The 19,202-nt window shown below is 37.2% G+C and overlaps 4 protein-coding genes across 4 annotated transcripts; 2 read left to right on the top strand and 2 right to left on the bottom strand.

Moving 5' to 3' along the window:
* Positions 1-1,667: 1,667 nt before the first annotated feature.
* On the bottom strand, positions 1,668-5,339 carry LOC103971888 (ran-binding protein 1 homolog a). The gene is made up of 4 exons (XM_009386036.3): positions 5,097-5,339; positions 4,868-5,019; positions 4,661-4,786; positions 1,668-2,150 (listed from the first exon to the last, which is right to left on the bottom strand). Exons 1-4 carry the CDS (start codon positions 5,249-5,251, stop codon positions 1,942-1,944), a joined length of 642 nt encoding a protein of 213 aa, XP_009384311.2. The 5' UTR covers positions 5,252-5,339; the 3' UTR covers positions 1,668-1,941.
* A 464-nt stretch (positions 5,340-5,803) lies between these two features.
* LOC103971887 (mitochondrial import inner membrane translocase subunit TIM14-3) lies at positions 5,804-9,792 on the top strand. The gene is made up of 3 exons (XM_009386035.3): positions 5,804-5,982; positions 7,942-8,120; positions 9,364-9,792. Exons 1-3 carry the CDS (start codon positions 5,980-5,982, stop codon positions 9,518-9,520), a joined length of 339 nt encoding a protein of 112 aa, XP_009384310.1. The 5' UTR covers positions 5,804-5,979; the 3' UTR covers positions 9,521-9,792.
* Positions 9,793-10,484: 692 nt separating this feature from the next.
* Positions 10,485-17,897, top strand: LOC103971886 (protein TONNEAU 1a). The gene is made up of 8 exons (XM_009386034.3): positions 10,485-10,653; positions 11,550-11,682; positions 13,868-13,956; positions 14,065-14,187; positions 16,496-16,632; positions 16,725-16,750; positions 16,825-16,981; positions 17,574-17,897. Exons 1-8 carry the CDS (start codon positions 10,567-10,569, stop codon positions 17,623-17,625), a joined length of 804 nt encoding a protein of 267 aa, XP_009384309.1. The 5' UTR covers positions 10,485-10,566; the 3' UTR covers positions 17,626-17,897.
* A 271-nt stretch (positions 17,898-18,168) lies between these two features.
* Positions 18,169-19,079, bottom strand: LOC103971885 (small ribosomal subunit protein eS27y). Its single transcript, XM_009386033.3, has 4 exons — positions 18,960-19,079; positions 18,768-18,869; positions 18,640-18,668; positions 18,169-18,535 (listed from the first exon to the last, which is right to left on the bottom strand). The coding sequence occupies exons 1-4, from the start codon at positions 18,960-18,962 to the stop codon at positions 18,409-18,411; spliced, it is 261 nt and encodes an 86-aa protein (XP_009384308.1). The 5' UTR covers positions 18,963-19,079; the 3' UTR covers positions 18,169-18,408.
* Between the last annotated feature and the right edge of the window lie 123 nt (positions 19,080-19,202).

The following is a 19,202-nucleotide window of genomic DNA, read 5'->3' as shown; positions in this document are numbered from 1 at the left end:
ATATAATATGTGTAAAATTATTAGAAACTAACAAATTGTAATATGCTATGACCTATTGAAATTGTATGATAAAAACTATCATATTGTAATTTACTCATAATTTCATTAAATTATGTCATATTAAAAAGTATACATATTGGATAGAGTTTCGACTTATAAAATACCAGGTTTAGTGACTATGTCTTGAATCTTGGGGCTAATTATAGATTACCCCTTGTAGTTAGGTGTCTTTTCATCATGATCCTTAAACTTAAAAAATATATATTAAAATCTCTATAATTATAAAAGTAAAATATTTAACCCCATATACCCTAATGTCATCGACTTTATCAATGGAAGATATAACACGTGATAATACTTAGATATAACACGTGATAATACTTAGAGCTGCAAGTGGCTATTGTGGTGGTGATTGATGAGAATAACTATGCGGTTGACCTTGTCAATATTGAGTTGAGCATCGATAACCGAGGTGGGGGTGACAACTATGGTAGTGGTGGAGCTCGAGAGACTCATATAGTTTTTTTGTAGGGAAGGAGGAGGAAGAAAAAGGGGAGTCATGGTAGAATGTGAGTTAAAGGAAGAGAAGGAATAGGATAAAGACGATGGTCGCTCTGCATTGTCCTGCAACTATGTCGGCAAGAGATGAGGCAAAGGCCTTACGTCTCACCGACGCAGATACAGAGCATTGCTGGAAAAGAAAGAGGAGGGAGAGCGAGACGTTGAGGGTGTCTCGATTGACGTCCACCACCGATCAAACCTTGGAATGTCTAGTTGAATGAGCCCGCAAGAGCTTTGCTGGTTGTTGCCCGTCGCGCACCTTTAGTTTGCAATATGCACCAATTCCATGACTGCCTCCTTCCGCTCCTCCTCTTTTGTTGTCATTGCTATGGGTCCACAATAATGGTGACATGATCCAATGGTAGGGCAGTGGTTTCTGGCTGAAGACCTATCGGGTCTATAGTAGAGGTGGCTCCAGGTAGTAGATCGAGATTATCGATGGTGGCTTGCTCGACGAGGTTGACACAATAGATGGGCCAAGTTATGTGGGAGAAGAGCAAGACATCGGTATCGTCCAAATGAAAAGCGTGATTGCAACGAGGAAGGAGATGAAGCTCATTGTCGTCCTTGAACTCACTGAGGCACACCACACACTTAAGCTCTTACTATCATCGAGAGCGGGCTACATCGCTTGTGACGCAATGACTCCACTATCTATCATCATCTTAATAGTCGACTAAAAAATTTTAATTATGACATAACAAAAGAAAATATAATCGAAACATTAAAACCACCTTTTTTATCTATCATTTTTATACCATTTCTATGCCTATCAATAAAACCAATAATACTAAGATAAAAAAATAAAATATTTTTATTTTTAATCTTTACAAAATTTAATATAAATTTAATTTTTAATATTAAATTTAATTTTAATATATTAGATTTTAATATAATTTTTTTTAGGATAGAGATACTGAAAAGATCAAAGATAATATATAGTTAGCCCAAAATCTTAGTTCAATTTTGCCGTGGCAAAGTCAACTTAGATAGCTTGAGCCAATAATAGTGATGCATAACGCAAAGCAGCACCCAGAAATTGCCGGAGACCTTCCACCACCATTGCCACTGTGCATATATACAATGTCGATGTGGTATCAGTAGTATGACAAACAATCAATGCGATGACATCAATATTCAAACAATGTGCACTGACACGACGATTAAAACAACCAATGAATCACTCAACAGGCATGTCACAAAGCCATGTGGAAGACACTGACCACGGTTTATCTCAGTTTGATCTATGCAAATCTAGCTCGGTCCCTTGAGATATTGAAGTAAATTTTTGGTTAACATGCAAAATTTATAATTTAACCCAGTATAACCATCATATTTTTGATAAATGGACACCCTTCAGTCCTTGGCTTTTGTAAGTTCCTAAGCTTTGGTTTCTGCCTCTGACTTCTCATCTTCTGCCTTGACATAAGCAGCAGCAGGGGGAACTGCAGCCTCATCCGTTTTTTTCTCGTCTACACTCAATTTGCCCAAGAGTCCAGCAGCATCTGAGGCATCCTTGCTCTCTTTCTCAACATGCTTTCCGTCAGACTCCGTGATGTCTTCCACCGTCTCAATGAATTTCTTGCAGTCTGTAACGTTAAGATCAAGTCACAAGTCAAAACAGTGTCAAATACATCATTTGAATTATCTCAAAACACATGCCCAAAAGGCAACACCCAGTAAAGAAACAAAGACAAGGACTGATAATCAAACAAAGATTGAGGGATGCTTGAGCTGACAATCAAGCAAAGATTAAACGCTCAATCCTCCTTTTAATGACCATAACTTGAAAAGAGTGCTACATGCTCCTCCAGTTTAACCTCCCAAAATTTCTCCTTTTGAATCTTGGGAAAGATTGAAAACCTTGCTCTAAGGTATGAAACTTCTTGAAGTTGTGGTCACAGAACCGAGATAAATTGTCTTCACATAATTTCATCAGTCTACGATACCAAGGGGACATCTCTTGCACACCTGATGCTTCCTCAAAACATATTATTTCATAAATATTTTTTAAAAAATAACTGCTTGTGCACAATTCCTGGGGAATACTTTGTTCATACTTTTTCAATTGTCTTCCTACTGTAGATTATATTAATTTATAACTAGATAATATGCTGTATTAAGCATCAGACATACTTGCAGCCAGAATAATTAATGAAATTGATAAACATTTTGTTAATTATGAAACATTAGTAGCGTATTATACATTTTATGCATAAACATCAGGCAGTACTTGTGTTTCGTAGCCTAAAGAGAACATTGATCGCATTGCTACATAAAAATTTGATCCTTTGAGAATGACAGAAACATGCACAAGAAGTAGCTGGAGAACTTCATAAGAGAGCTTCTAACATTTTCACACACTAGAAAATAGGCAGTCCTACACCATAAGATTTAGCTAGCACGAAAGACTGTGGATAACATGCCAAAGAAAAATCAACTGAATCAAATCCCTCAGTTGCACCCATCTAAAACCCAATAATCTATCAAAATACTTAACCTAAAATAAAAAAAAGTCAGACAGAGTCACTATCCTCAATAGAACTCAGAGATAAACTATCTTAAGCAGCCTTCATTCATTCAAATTGCACAAAATGCATACCACAGATAAATGTCAGTGGAGCATGAAAAAAATTGTAGCTTCATTTGTTTCAAAATCCATTTTTGTTTGGAAAGATACTGACTCTCAAATTATCCTTCCTCAGTGTCACAGGGCAGCAAGCAATAGGATCTCAATCATTGTACTAATAAAAATAATCAAATTGGCATTCCAAATATTTATACAGGAAATCCTCCCATATCATTCAGCTCTGACTTCAACCATCAATCTAAAATATACCTTTCAAATGAAAACTATCTTAACAAATATCCTTAAACATAAAAGTTAAGTCACCAACATCATATCCTTTACAAATAGATATTGATTATTTGGAAGATAATTAATGAGTTTCATCACAATGAAATCTGAAACAAATTCCGAAGAAGGCACAGAAGTCAACTCTGAATTCATGTAGCAAATTTTCTTCTGAGATAATATTTAATATAGGATCCAAGGTTCGCAATACCGTACTATACCGGTGTTTCGATCTGGGCTCGGTATCGGTACGGTACGGTATACCGAGCGGTATACTCAGGTGTGCCGAGTACTGTAGCACTGCTACAATGCTACAGTGCACTCGGATCGGTAACAGTCGGTCCGTGTATTGGTAACCTGTCGGACCGATACGTACCGCCCGTACCGGGCGATACAGTTCAGTACTGCAGACCATGATAGGATCTGCTTTTTAAGATCAATATCTCCCACTGGAAATTCAGTGGTACAACAAGAAGAAACACTATTCTAAAAGAAATGATTTTTCGATGATGACCGTACAAGTTGCATATTAACAAAGGATACATTCTATCACCACCCAATCTAATGGCCTACATCAGAAGATCCATCTATTTTTGGAGTCTTTATCAAGAAACCTCATATTTTCATAGAAAGATATTTAAAGTGCTATAAGATTCATCTTCTAGGCTTACAATAGATATTTGAAGAGCTTACTCTTAAGATAACTGAGTTAACTTCCCATGAAGATCACAAACAAAACAAAGGAAAAAAAGGAGCTTACTATTTAGAACCCCCTTCTTACTATTCACAACCCTCTATTATTCATAATCCCTTAAAAATTAATAAAATAATATTTTATTATTTATAACCCCTCTAATTTCATTTTACCCTTCTCTTCTTCTCTTTTTTCTTTTCCGCCTGAGCATGCTGCCGCCATCGATTCTCCCTGTCTCCTCTTCCATCTTTAGATTGAAAATTGAGGGCATACATGTCTATTTATGGAGTAACTTAGAAGCATTAAAAATTATTAACATGGGGTTGTCAACAACCAAAAAGGAGTTGTAAATAGCAATCTAAAAAAAAATCAAACTACCTCAAATCTAAGTCATCATTGTACCAGTAAACCTAAGGACGAAATATCGGTGGCTCAGCACAAAACAGGAGCATAGATTAGAACTGTCATCATTCAGTAGTAAAATAAACCTAATCAAGCTTGTAAACAACTACAAAACCATTTGCAATCCAAACAAGATAAAAAATGCTCACTTTCTACAGAACCAAATCGAATGCAGAACATCTCCTCCTTCAATTCCCCATCAGCGAAATCAGCCGCATGCCACACGCACGACTTATCATTCCCAGCGTGCTCCTGAATCTTGATCGATGGAAGAACTGAAATAGCGAAAGCGAAAATTCCAGACCCAATCCAACAAGAGCAAAGAACCAGAAGTCAAGAAGGAGCAAGTGATCCACCTAGATGGTTGGCGCATATCTTGAGGGTCTTAGCCTGGCGCATCACCAGCCGCACCTTGCCCGTCTCGATGTGCTTCAGAAGCTTCACATTCCCCGTGCCCCTCTCCTTCCACTGGTTCCCTTCCTTGTCGAACCGGTACAGCTTCGCCTTTCTGATAGCAAGAGGAATCAACACACGGAATCTCGAAGATAAGCAGAAGAAGGGGCTCCGATACAATCAAATGCTCACAAATCGAGGAGGACGTGCTCTTCCTCCTCGCCGGTGGTGACGGCGACCTCCGAGAGGGTGACGATAGGGGCAATCTGGGCGCCGGTGTCCTCATCCTCGCCGGCGGCAGTAGCCTCCGCAGCGTCCTCCTCGCGGTCGGGGTCGTTGCTCGCCATAGAATTCAGATCGGGAACGGGATGACTGCACGTGCAAACAGAATAAACCGAGAAGAGGGAGGGACATTAGGGTTTATACTTATATAGCCGCTCGGGGATGAGTGGGGCGGAGTCGGTGGGGGAAGACGGAAGAAAGTTACCATTTGAGCGCATAATAGTTTTATGAGTAATCTAGTATATGCCGTTAGTGTGCTATGACAGACGTTCGATTTTGGCGTCTTTTCGAAAAATGGACGGTCAAGATTTACGCACTAAGAAACATCACGAGTTAAATGGAAAGCAATAGGTCTCGCCTCCTTTGTCACGTGCGTTACACGTGAGATAACACTTGAACAGATTACCGACAACATCTGTTTTTTAAATCAATTTGTTTTTAAACCAATCTTTTTGTTGACCGTTTGATCTGTTTTTATCAAGGAAAAATCAAATAATATCGCGTAAATTACAAATATATATTTTATTGGAATCGAGAAATCAAAAGAATTCCAAATAAAAGAAGCCCAAAACAAGCCCAGATGTCAAGAGCAGACCAACAGTAGCCCAAATGATCCTAGCCGTGAATACCTTCAATCGCTTGTTCATCTGAAGCAGGAAGATTCAAAGGTGAAACCCCGCATCGGAGGAAAACCCTAGACGGTACCGATCGCGAAGAAGTTGAGGTGCGGCTCCGGTAGCTTAGATTGTTTGCGAATGCTTAACTCTAGCTTCTTGAGAGATCGTACGTGAAGATGGTAAGTTCCGCGTCGTTTTAGATTTTTGTCGGTCATACTACTCTGTTGGTAGTTGTCATCGGGTCGTTCTTCTTCTCTGCTAATATGTGGAGCTTGTGAGAGTGGATGGCATTAATAATCGTTGCTCGTTTGATCGAATAGTTCATGCTTGTTTGAGGTACCTCACGGAATAACCCATGGAAAGGAACCTCCTTTGTGTTATTGGAGCCTTGCGGACAAAGATGTTCCATATTCCGCGTGGACAAAGATGTTCGTGGAGTAACCCCCATTTCCCTCTTCTATTTTCCTCCCGATCGTTTCGGGTCTTCTTAGTATGATAGGGTTTTGGTTGGTTTTTGTTGTTTCGTGTGAGAATGAGGGTTTATTTGTTTGTTTTTCATCTAATTTCTCTTTGGTTTTGATCAATGGCGTAATGGATTTCTTTCTTTGCTTTGTTCTTTTTGTGCGCGTGGGGTTTGATCGAGTCGTCCGTTTATCTTTTGAGGGATGAGATCACGATACCAAGGTCTCCAGCGGTTGTGAGAATATCTGATTGTAGATTCTGGTCGGATCTCGGGGTACTGGTAGAGCGCATTTATCATCTGATAGATTCATGGAAAATTTGAGCTGCAGCCGCTGTTGCTTCTCAATCGCTGCCGCTGTTGCGTCCTGGATCTCTTGATTGAACCGCCGTTTCTAGGGTTTCCTTGATGACTCGGGTGGAAATGCTAAGCCCTTTTAGAGATCCTTGAGTTGTTTCTTAATCGATGTTGTTATTCTTCTTGGAGCGATTGTTTCTCCTCTTCAATGCCCAATCTCCTCTTTGATACTTACATTGATCTGCTAAACCCGCTGGCCGAGCTCGAGAAGAGGAGGCACAATCTCAAGCGCCTCGTGCAGTCACCCAACTCCGTCATGATAGTTCTGTCCCCACAACAGAGACGTTGTGATATTGTTCTTTTTTCAACTGAACTTATTCCAAATGGTATTTCTCAACAGTTCTTCTGATCATGCTTTTGGGTAGCCAATTATATGAAAGGGAGCTATTTGTGTGGTTTAATTGATTAAGAACACCGTGAGATTAGAGGGATGATAATGCTTGGTCGATAATTAAATGTCAAATTGTTGTCTATTATACAATTACTTGAATCTTTCATATTATAGATTATGTGGAGAAAAATGTCATAGCAAAGGACTTCGGGCACATCAGACTTGTAGTATGTTTCTCTTTTCAAGTCTACAGCTATCCATCTATGGCAAATGTATTAGTCATTGATGCCCTCAAGAAGAGAGAGAGACTATCTTGGTTATGGTGGGCATTATTACTTCATATTTGCAGATAACGGTTGACTATTGGGATGGACTAAAGGAAATAATCTGTGGGAGAAAGTTGAGATGTTATTGATAATGGTTCTGACTGTTTCTCTTTCTTTATTTCAAACATTTCTGGCTATTGCCAAGTATACAGGCGCATGGATTTCTAAGGATTTTATGATGATTATTATTGAAGCCATGCTAATTCTGTACATGATGATGTGTAGTGATTGACTTAGACAGAGGTGTATGGCTAGTGTCATGATGAACGTTGAAAATGTACTTGCTTGACATTCATCTTTTTTAAGCAACATCTTCATCTAACCTTTTTTTAGCCGAAAAGATAGGTTTGGATTCAATTTTGAAGATTTGAAACAGCAACTTTGTAGGAGGTCCATTTAAGATGCTGATTAAGGAGTTTGACATTGGAAGGATTATCAATAATGAGATTAGACTTCCGTGGATGAGAATTGGATAATTTGTTCATTGTTCTGTGAATAATGCCCCAAATTTTAATATCAGATGAAATATTTTGTGGGCTTTTTTTAATCAATCATGGTGACGACTTGCCAGATAAGGCTAATGCAATATTAATTTAACTCAAATTGTAATGCTGTGTTTTGCAATTTCATTTTATTTGTGTTTCTTTTTGTTGGCTATATGCAGGCTACACCTTTGCTAGCAGGACTTGCAGTCGCTGCAGCTGCACTTGCTGGTAGGTACAGTATCCAGGCTTGGCATGCATACAAGGCACGCCCGGTTGTTCCTCGGATGCGCAAGTTTTATGAAGGTGGGTTCCAGGGTATTATGACCAGGAGGGAAGCTTCTCTTATTCTGGGGGTTAGGTATGCATCATTACTAAGAGATCAATAGTGATTCGGCCCCATATTTTCTGTTATTTACTCTGTTCGAACTTCAAAGATTTTCTCTTTGAATAGAGATATATGATATTGATACCATGCACTATATATGGTCTGTATCTACTGCTGCAGTTATTTGTATAATGCTAAAGTTGAGTGCTGACAATAAAATTTTCTTTGATCTGCTAAGTTGCTAGAGCACTTATAGTTTTTGGATTATTATCTTATTAGAGTCTTGGATGTCTCCTGGGTTTCTATCTATTCTCTTGTGATTTTATCCAACAAAAAGTACCATCGAAAGCCTTAACTTGAAATAAGATGTAAATGTACTTGAAAGATTTTACTTGTTGCAATTGCTAGGAAAGAACTTCGGTGATTTTTAAATATTAGACATATTGCGATTATAAAGATCTTATGCAGGCACATTCCTGCAATTATGAAGGTAATGTGTTCAGTTGCTTGAGCCTGCTACAATTTAGTCTACTAGGAGTTAAATGATATTTGTTGGTCACACCTTAGAGCACCATGATATGTTGCATGAGGTCATGATAGAGATCATTTCAGCATAAGTTGGTGGTCATGGGACTTGTAACACAAACTGTGCAAATCTTGGTGATGATCATTTTTCTGGGTCTTGGTTGATGGAAGGCAGGTTTGAACCGAAGAGGCCAAATATGTAGGAATATGGGATATGCAAGTTTTATTTAATCTGGCCTGATTGTTGAGTTTGGATGATCAATCAACAAAATCATATAAAATTCTAGAATGTGGAATCATATAAAATTGTTCCTGAATTTCTTGCTTTCTTCTGAAAAGTGTGTATGATCAATCAATGTTTTGTTAGCCTAATATGCCAGGAGATGGAATATTTCAGTATGAACAATTACAATTTTGGATGTAAAAAATTTATAACTTTTCGGATGTTTGTGCTCAACAAGTGATTAGACTTAAATATTCAATTTGAAGGTTTGGCTCCATTTTGAAATATTCAACTTGGAGGCAAGTGATTAGACTTTTATTGAGCAAATTATTTCAACTTGCGTCCAAGTTCAGCTTAAGGTATTCAATTTGTGAAAACAAAGTATGAGATAATTGACTCAGACAGGTTACTTTATCTGTTTGTCTGTTGTGCTTTTGATTTGACCGAAAACTTATGGTCTAATTGTGGTTTTCTTCTTATGTCTTCCAATATCTGAAGGTTTCTTTTCCTTCTTCCTTTCTGAAACAGAGAAAGTGCTCCACCAGACAAAGTTAAAGAAGCACACAGGAAAGTGATGGTTGCCAACCATCCAGATGCAGGAGGAAGCCATTATCTTGCTTCAAAGATTAATGAAGCAAAAGATGTGCTACTCGGGAAGACCAAGGGTGGTGGATCTGCATTTTGATTACCTGCTGAAGGGTGGTGGAAGACCTAGGGTGAGGAAGCCTTCATTTATGGAACTTATCAATGACATGGCAATTATCATGACAAGTCGTGTCTAATTTTTTGGATAATGATATCAATAGCCCCCCTAACATATGACTATTCACATTAATATATCTTTAAAATTTTTGTTAAATTTTGGTTGTAAGTGGCGTGATGTCTAAGGAATTCTTTTGCACATTCTGCAACATAAATATACATGCCTTGGCATGGCGTACGAGTGTTAGTAGCTTAGAGTGCATTGCAATATTCAGCAATTAAATGAATGCACCTCTGGCTGCTCATGAATCAGCTACTGCTTTAGATTTTATATTTGATTACTTACCCAATGATTTAAGTGATAGATTGCTTTGCTGAATTCATAAAACTTTAGTTCGTATGTTTGTCTTCAATGCTCATTCATGTGGACTCTGTTTCTTGAGCTTGTCATGTTTGATGGATTCTTCAATGCTCTATTATTGCTGCTTATGACGCAATCCATTGTTTCCAAAGTTGACATCAACATTGCTATATCAATCATTTTTATTTTTCAAAATATAAAAATAGATTAAATTGTGATAAATAGAAAAAAAAGGGAAAAGATCCGTTCATCCCAATTCTGTATTTTTTTTTTATTAGGTTTGGTGCTTCTTTTATTCATTTAGTTTCTTGTGATGAATGGGTTCAGCGGTCGAAGCGAACCGGCAGATACTGGCTGCTAATTTGATATTAATATTAAGATCTTTACTGGATAAGTTAGGCACACATTGGGATGCTATTAAGGACTAACTCGCCTGTAACTATAATTGTCGTTATTAGCCAACAAGATCGTATTCGCGCTGTCAAGGCTCCAACGACGATACGGCCTTGCAAACGGGCTTTCACCACCGAACACGTATACGTGGGCCACAATAAGACTCTCAAGCCCGTTCAATAGGACGAGAAGCTGTGTCGTGTGTTTCTGAAGAGCAAAGGAGGGTTTACTTCTCAGCTCTGTGGAGGGAGGAGGAGGTGGGTGAGGGCGACAAGATGGACGATTACGCGAGGGAGATGATGGACCTCAAGACTCTCGTCACTCGCACGCTCGAGAAGAAAGGCGTTCTCGCCAAGATTAGGGTAAAATGTTACCCTCCATCTCCATCTTCTATTTTTCTTGCGATCGTTTCAGATCTTCCCAGTATGATAGGGTTTAGGCCGATTTCGGTTGTTTCGCGTGAGAATGAGCGTTTATTTCTTTGTTTTTCTTCTAAATTTGGCCGGCGTTGAGTGGATTTCTTCCTTTGCTTTGTTCTTTTTGTGTGCGGCTGTGGGGTTTGATCGACTCATCCGTTTTCCCTTTGCGGAATGAGATCACGGCGGTAAGGTCTCCAGCGGTTGTGAGAAGATCTGGTTGCAGATTCGCATCGGATCCGTGGGTACCGGTAGAGCGCATTTATCATCTGATACATTGTTGGACATTTTGAGCTGGTACCTCTGTCTTGCATTAGGGGTTTTTTCAAGGGAATATATTTCTGTAGAATTTTCATGCAGTGAACTTGTGGGATCTCTTTTGTGTAGTCGAGGAATTTTGCAAGCCGTTCGGTAAGATTAGGATATGTGTTTTATACTTTGGTTTTCAGCTCATTTACTTGTGTTTATTGTTTTTTTTTATTTCACAGCTCATTTACTTTTGTTTTATACTCGGTAGGATTTTTTTTTATATTCTCATGAAAATTTCGAATAAAAAAAAAGATGTTTCCTACTGCAAACATAAATCTGTTACTAGTATAGTTAGAATTAGTGTTTCATTGTGAATTCGGATAGTTAAAAGGAAAACTGATGTGTGCATTACCAATTTCAAATTTCTAATATTACTAATTGAATTTTTTTGGGCCCTGTCATGTTTTTTTTAACAGATATCTCATTTCTCTGCTGTAGTCTATTTTCTCAAGTTAGTTAGTCAGTTCAGATATACAGTTTTTTTTGTGTGTCTAGCTTGATGTTTTTATGGTTCTTGTTAAATTTTATTTCAGGCTGAGCTTAGAGCAAGTGTATTTGAAGCAATAGAAGAAGAGGATCGCGCTATTCAAAATGATGACAATGTTCCTCCTGCATTATTAGGAAGCTGCAATGACCGTGCAAAGCAACTGCATACTTCTCCTTCAGGTTTCATTTACTGACTGAATCACTCTGTCTATAATTTTTTGGTGTGCTTCAAATTCTTAATCATGTATTTTCTTGAATTCTTTTTTCACTTTGTGTTTGGTAATATGAATTAGACTGCCTCTTGAAGCTTTTTGTAAAAGACTATAGTGGTAACAGCTTATGTGGGTCATTGGAAAAAGAGTATGGAAAAGCATTCATCCAGATTAATTTTGTATCATGCAATTGCAAGCAAGTGTCATTCTTAAGGGTGAATAAATATTTTATTTCTAGTTTTTCTTCTACTCTAGTTATTCAGTAATCACTTCATTTTCCATCTCCAGGTCATGTTTGACTGATGACCTGAAGTGCAACCCGGAAAGTCTTAAATTATCTTTGTTGTTTGGAAATGGTTTCTATGTCTATTTGGAATTGTTTCTTTTGTATGGTCTAAATAAATATCTAAATAAATATGATTAACTTTTGGTGCATAAGTATATTGGCAAAACTAAAGTTCATGTGCAATGTTGGTTAATTTTCATATATTTCAGTCCATCGGGTACATTATTGACACAATCTAGATCAAGCCTTCTCCTATTCAAACTCTGGGGTTAGTTTCTGATTAAGACTATTTTATCAAACTCAGGTCGTTACACAACTGAACCAGCATGAATGATCTTAATTCTGAGGTGAGCCTAGAGGAGCTTAAGTTGAGGTTTGCAGTATGAGATGAACTTGTTTGGCTAAAACTAAATAAAGCTAAGTGAACCTGCTTTTGTTCTTGAGTCGTACCAGAGATAATGTTTTTGTCAAGGTTGAGACCATACCTCAATATAAAAACATAAATATGTCGAGACAATGATTGGCTACAGTACACCCTCATTTTGTAGAAACACTATTCAACAAGGTGCACAAGAACACACTAGAGATACTTTAATATTTACCCCTTTGAGAACAGAATGAGAAGGACAGCAACAACAACAATAATAACAGAATGAGAAGGACAACTAAACCAAAAACAAATAGTTCTGAAACACCTCAAGGAAATTGGAAACCAATAGTAGACATTAATCAAGGTATAGGGGCAGAAAAAAAATAATTTTCAGGTACACGCATATGTGTTTATTATGTATGTATAAATATAACATGACCCACATATACATGTGTATATACATGCATGTAGTTGCATGTTCGCTAGTGAGGTGTGGATGTGTATGTGGACTGTGTCAACTTTCTATGCTGGTATCTGTCTTTCTTTTTTTCTGCCCCTATACATTGATTAATGTCTACCATTGGTTTCCAGTTTCCTTGAGGTGTTTCAGAATTATTTTTTGTTGTTGTTGTTGTTGTTGTTGTTGTTGTCCTTCTCATTCTGTTCTCAAGGGAATAAATATTGAAGTATCTTTAGTGTGTTCTTGTGCACCTTGTTGAATAGTATTTCTACAAAATGAGAACGTACTGTAGCCAATCATTGTCTCGACATATTTATTTTTTTTACATTGGTTTAATTTTCTTAGCAGGTTAGGTACTTAAATTTCTCCTTTTCTGTCTTAATTGATCTGACTTATTTGTAATACCTTTAAAAAATGCTTACAAAGACAATTTGGATTCACTAACAATTAAATTATTTAAGATTTATGTTTATAAAATTTTTCTTCTTAATCCAATTAATGTGTTTAATAACATATGTTGCATTCATTTTCTTGCTTAACAGAATCTTAAGCAGTGTTTCAAAAAATAATATGGTGAGGTTGCATTTATGTGTCATATTACATTGCATAAGCCTATGCTGCCATTACACATGCAGTCAGTCGCATTTGCAGTCATTGCAAGTATGAGAATGCAAGTGAATCTGTAGCCACATGTATTGTTGCTCTCCGAATAAACATGAAATGCGGTCACATGTGGTTTTCTCTTATTGTTACATTGTAATTATTATATTGTTTTTCACCACAAAACCTGGTCCTCAATCTGATGTCATGATTCAAAGAACCCTTATGGTTTCTTATAACTTATTTAAAGATAATTTCTTTAATGGATGAAATAGTAACTCACAGAAACCTGAGGGTGTCCTTAATTGTAATATATTCATCTGACAGGTTTTTCTTGTATCTTAATCCTGTTATCGCCTGTTAATAATCATGATGAAGAAATTGAATACATGGTGATGAGATGGATGATATCATCATGAAATTCTTGTTGCTTGCAGGAAGGTTACTGACAGCACTAATTGGTGAATACTTGGAATGGGCCCAGTTAGGCCACACACTTAAAGTTTATTTGCCAGAGTGTAATTTGGTAATCATGTGAACTTTCCTTTCATATGTTGCTGTTTTTCTGTCTCAAGAAACATCCTATACTGAAATGGTAGATTTACTGTTTTTCTATTATATTCCTGTTTTGCAGCCAAAGGACTTCTGGAGAGATGAATTGAAGGATTTCAGTTCCACAAATCGGTATGATTCAAACAGGAACGGCGAATGTGGCCCATTACTTTTGGACGTTCTTGAAGGATATTTGAAATATGAGGTTTGGTTCCCTTACGTGGCTTTCTTTTCTTGTTTCACTGTGAAGAATATACTCAATGAGATATATAGAAAGATGGTAATTGCAGATCTGTTGGAATCATGATGTACTTGATATTACTCGTATTCTTTTTCAAAAACAATGATATGTTTATTAAGTTCTGACTCTTTTCTTTCTTTTTATTTTTATTTTTTGCTTATTCTCAAAGAGAAATTTTGTTACATTTATCAGATGGAATATCTGTATGTACTATGTTGTGTTGTCCTTTCATCATGATATAATAAATTCAATTGATCAGCACGTTTCAATATGCCTTGATTGAACTCAGTTGTTTTGGTCATCTATCAAGTGTTATTTCTGGCTTCATTGTTGCGGAAACCTTATAGGAGTTGTATGTTAAATATATTTTTAATTTTTTAAAGAGAATATGTAGTAGCTGAAATGACATTAATTTTGTTATAGCCTATATGAACATATGCTAAACTGACCTATAAATGCAATAATCAGAAGTAAAACGGTTAGTATTAGTGGTGTGAGGAGGGATAAAGGAAGATATTTTACTTAAAACTATAAATAAAATTTTAAATTTTCTTAATTTAATTAAAGATGTTGTAAAAAGTCGATGTAGTCAACCTCAAATAGTCAGGACGTTGAGGCTAATTATTGTTCTTGTTGTGAGGTGGCATTAGACTTGATGGATCAAAATCTTGATTTGTACCAAATTTCTTACATCCAATGTTCTGTTTTAAGAAATGTTGTACTACATGAATTTGTGCTTAGTAGATTCAGCAAACTTTTATGAAAAGGAGACTCACCTTTGCATTTGAAAATCAAATAATTACCAACATCGAGTCATTATTATCAAACTGGTAGAATTTAGTTTTAAGTGGCATTTTCTGGCGTAGGTTAATCTTAAGTTGGAGAGGCTGCTCTTTTGACCTAGTTACCTCAAGCAGTTCTCTGAGGCACTATAACTGTTCTTTGTTTTTGAAAAAACAACAATTAAAAATTTAAGTAAATATGTCTTTGGTCCTTGCAAATGTTTATTGATCATTTATTTAAATATCTTTATTTTTTGCCTTTTGGTTCCCGCAGCTTCTTTGCAGTTGGTTTTATAGGATCAGTGCTTCTCTAAACCTTTGATGTGCAATATGCTCCCGTTGTATTATAACTGATTTTATAGCCATTTTCCAATCTGCTGTTCACACTGAGTTCCTCTTCTGATTCCTGTTTACCATGTTTCATTTTAGTTGTTGAACTCGAACAGAGTTATTTTGGCGAACTAAAACACCTTGTAATATAAGACTTTGACTGAAAACAACTGAATTGGTATTTGTATTCTAAAGATTAATATGCAAAAGCAGAAAAGAAAATTAATTTTACACATGAACTTATAATTCTTGAGATTTTGACATAACTATGAACATTTTCTTCTGATTGTTTTTATTCTTCTCTGTGTTTTAGCCTTAAAGTAACCATCAAAACATAATGTGTTAAAAACAGTACACGTTTAATTTTTTAGCTTGTTCAGGTTGATTTCTTTTCATTTTTTGTTTTGTTTTGTTTTGTTTTGTTTATTTTTTGCTCAGGCATCTTAATCAATTTAACCTGCCGTAACTTTGGATCCAGGCAAGAACTAGAATTGAAGTTTCATATCTAGTTCTATATTGGAATAAGATGGAGATCTTAGATTTCCTACATGAACTTATGTTGTATACTTCAAGAAAAATTTCCCCATCCATCTGCAGCTTGCTGGTTGATATCCGATAATGAGTTGATAACCTGCATCCCTCAAAATATAAAAATCTATTGAGGGAAAAAACAATGTCCGATTTGGCCATCTGCAAGGCTGCAAATTGAAAATTTTGAAATTTTAGGATCTTGAAGTTGAATCAAGCCCAGTTCTGTATGTCCTGAGATGCTGTATTAGCAAATAGTATAAAGTATCTTACTGCTGTACCAACATTATTTATTTGGACAAATAAATAACATGCAATTAGTTTTTTGGTGAATACCAACTGTAATCCAACATGTTTCTGAATTTGGTACCCTACTGGAATATCAATCTTGCTATTATCTTATCATGGTCATTGCATGTTCTCCATGCCCTTCTCTTTTGTTAATGTGTTTTTAGTGTTTGAATGTCAAAGTGTGAGAATAGAGATGCAACTACAGGTTTCTGAATAAACTCTGGTTCAGTGGATAAAGTCTCCTTTCTACTGGGTTTTATCATTAATACTGGAAATGAGTATTTTATTTAGAGTTTATCTGAATGTTTTCTTGCTTAGCTCTGTGTCTTGTTGTTGCACAGAATTTGACTCAAAATAGGGTGGCCGGAGGGAGACTAATTGATTCAGATACAATTTCAGTATCTAGTGTAGAGGCCAGAAATGTCAGAAGGCCATCGTCATCATCTGCTGCTCCTGGAGGCTTACCATCATTGGGCAGGTTACTTTTGTCATCTGCTTTATTTTTTATATTTTCAGTTAATTTCTATTTTGGAACCTTCCTAATGCATATTTCATCATGGTTGATGCTAGGCCGGTCCCTCGTATCCAGACATCAGGTGGCTAAAATATTTTTCTTATCTTTATGCTGTCATTTTGCTGCTTACTTTTGTCTTGCATTTTACCTTTCCAGAACGAAAGTCAAGTTCCTCGGTTCCCATGAATAGGAAGGATGATTATATGTGGAAATATGATGTTGATGAGGTCTCAGAGGATGTAATTCGAGCTGCGAATGCATTAGAAAACATTCAGCTTGACAGAAAAGCACGAAATTTGACATCATCTTGGAGGTTTGTGCTCTTAACATTTCCTTTCTCATAACATTTGTAAGAATCCAGATTGTAGCCTTGTTGAACATTTCCAACTTGATGTCATAAATTTCTTGGATTTATTCTGTTTTCAAAATTATTAATGTCCCATGGCATGGAACTCTCTTTGCAGCAGTATGCAGTCAACTGCCCGCTAAGTATTTTCTTTAGTTGCTTTGAGTTCATATTTGTGCATTCACTGCAACCTTCTTAGTGAGTATTCCAACATATTGGTGTCACTTGTTTCTCCTCGATTAGTTAAATTGAAATGCCTAGTCAGTTTGACAACAAAGAAAGAACAGCCTTTCTTGTTTAGCTTCATTCCATTTCTGATTCGACTAATTGGAAAAGGACCTCATGGTGTATAACGTTACAATAGCAGCAGTAAATTGCTGAAACTGGTATTGGACTGAGATTTAAGTCCTTGGTTACGCCCATCATTATCATTTCGAAGACCATCTCCAAGATTTCCTTGTAACTGTAGATTTTATTTGTCAGTGTCATACATTTGGGTCGAACATTTTTTGGATCTTCCAGTAGCTATTATTAAGACATGCCCTTGTTGTTCATGCAGGCATGCAAGTGATGGGACAATGGAGGACGATGGCATGGTCGATCATCACTAGTATGATCTACTGAAGTATTTGTATCTTTGTAGCTTGTTTCATTCCCATTTGCGCACCACTTACGTTAAATGTATGGAAGTTGTAGACCGTGATTTAATTTTGTTCTCCTTTTCCTGGCTTGGAATCTTCGAATGGTTGTCGTTGGTATCCCTTCCCTGCACCTTGTAGTGGCATCTATGTTTTGCTGTATCATGTAGGACCTGCTACGCTTGTGTTTCAAATGTCGGTATTGTGTGTGGGTTTCATTTGGTATAAGCAGTCTGCTTTAGACGTGGGGACGTGCCGTATTCCTTTCCTTGAATTTGATGCTGATGTTGTACGATGCTTCTGTTGTAATTAAATTTGTTCTATTGATCTGTTGGATCATATAATGTGGCCTTTCAACAGATAGATATTGGTGAAACTAAATCTTTTTAACTGTGAGGATTTGAAACGAGCAAATTTCTATCAAATCATTCTTGCAGAAACGAGTTAAAAAGCATTTTACTTTTGGATATCTTGTAAAATGAGACACCATTAACGAATGGTCAGATAAAGATGATCTGAATCATTAATGAATCATCAAAGCTGATTCGTTTAAACCATTTATAAATGGTTGAATAAAGATGATTCTGGTAAAATCCCTTCCAAGCAGAAGATTTACCAACGCGTCATTATAGAACATGGAGTCTTAATCAAAATCACTAATCTACAAGCATCATATAAAATCAAAAACTCAGCACCACCTAAACCCTAAGTTCAACCTCATGTACTATGCAGAACAGGGTAAGGATCACAGCATGATCAATCCCCCTTTCGCCTGAAGGAGCATCCCTCGGTGAGCTTGGCCTTCCCCCCGGTGGGCTGACAGAGAACGGTCTGGCAATTGCCGCACACCACGACGGTCTGCGAGTGGCTGAACACCGTAGTTCTGTAAGACACAGCAATGGGAGAACGTTACAGGGCACGCAAATCATACAGGATGAAGTACAGATCGAAGCCTGAAGCAACCTAATCCGAGGAACAAGATCTTACATGTTGAAGCAACCCTGACACTTTACGTCCTATGATTTCAAAGCCAGCAGAGACATGATTAGATTTCCGGAGAGGACGAAAGAAACAAAAAGTTCAGAGCTTTCATGGATACGAGAGAGCGGAACTACCATGAAAAAGGAATTGGGTGACTGCACGAGGCGCTTGAGCTTGTGCTTCCTCTTCTCGAGCTCGGCCGGGGGGTTCAGCAGATCGATGTCGTTCGGGAGAACCTGATAAAACAGTAAGCGTGAAGGATCGCTCCAAAGAAGAAAAAGAAAAACGATCGAGAAGCAACGTGAAGGATCTCTAAAAGGGCTTACCATCTCGGTGGAAGCACGACGGGAGCTCAAGAAAATCCTAGAAACGGCGGTTCAGGCAAGAGACGGAGGCGTAACAGCGGCAGCGAAAGGAGAGGGGAAACCCTAGATCGAACGAATTTATATAGGACAGTTAGGTAAATATCGACCGTTGGATCGAATTGTAGATCACGCATGCCTTGTAAAAACCGCAGGTAAGTACGATTAATAACAGTTAACTAGAGTTAATCTGATGGACGGGCATAT

The sequence above is a fragment of the Musa acuminata genome, chromosome BXJ1-11 (genome assembly GCF_036884655.1).
Source record: "Musa acuminata AAA Group cultivar baxijiao chromosome BXJ1-11, Cavendish_Baxijiao_AAA, whole genome shotgun sequence".
In the NCBI taxonomy this organism is placed as follows: Eukaryota; Viridiplantae; Streptophyta; class Magnoliopsida; order Zingiberales; family Musaceae; genus Musa; species Musa acuminata.
This window is presented reverse-complemented; position numbering and strand designations above follow the sequence as displayed.

Bases quoted from the DNA above. Each gene is read 5' to 3' on its own strand.
- LOC103971888 (XM_009386036.3), bottom strand. From the start codon at position 5,251: ATGGCGAGCAACGACCCCGACCGCGAGGAGGACGCTGCGGAGGCTACT. The intron at 4,787-4,867 runs GTGGATCACTTG...TCGCTATTTCAG, and splicing joins GATATGCGCCAACCATCTAG to TTCTTCCATCGATCAAGATT. The intron at 2,151-4,660 runs GTGAGCATTTTT...TTAACGTTACAG, and splicing joins TCGATTTGGTTCTGTAGAAA to ACTGCAAGAAATTCATTGAG.
- LOC103971887 (XM_009386035.3), top strand. The intron at 8,121-9,363 runs GTATGCATCATT...TTTCTGAAACAG, and splicing joins TCTCTTATTCTGGGGGTTAG to AGAAAGTGCTCCACCAGACA.
- LOC103971885 (XM_009386033.3), bottom strand. The intron at 18,669-18,767 runs GTAGTTCCGCTC...TTGAAATCATAG, and splicing joins CACCCAATTCCTTTTTCATG to GACGTAAAGTGTCAGGGTTG. The intron at 18,536-18,639 runs GTAAGATCTTGT...TGTGTCTTACAG, and splicing joins TGTCAGGGTTGCTTCAACAT to AACTACGGTGTTCAGCCACT.
- LOC103971886 (XM_009386034.3), top strand. From the start codon at position 10,567: ATGGACGATTACGCGAGGGAGATGATGGACCTCAAGACTCTCGTCACT. The intron at 10,654-11,549 runs GTAAAATGTTAC...ATTTTATTTCAG, and splicing joins GCGTTCTCGCCAAGATTAGG to GCTGAGCTTAGAGCAAGTGT. The intron at 16,633-16,724 runs GTTACTTTTGTC...GGTTGATGCTAG, and splicing joins GGCTTACCATCATTGGGCAG to GCCGGTCCCTCGTATCCAGA.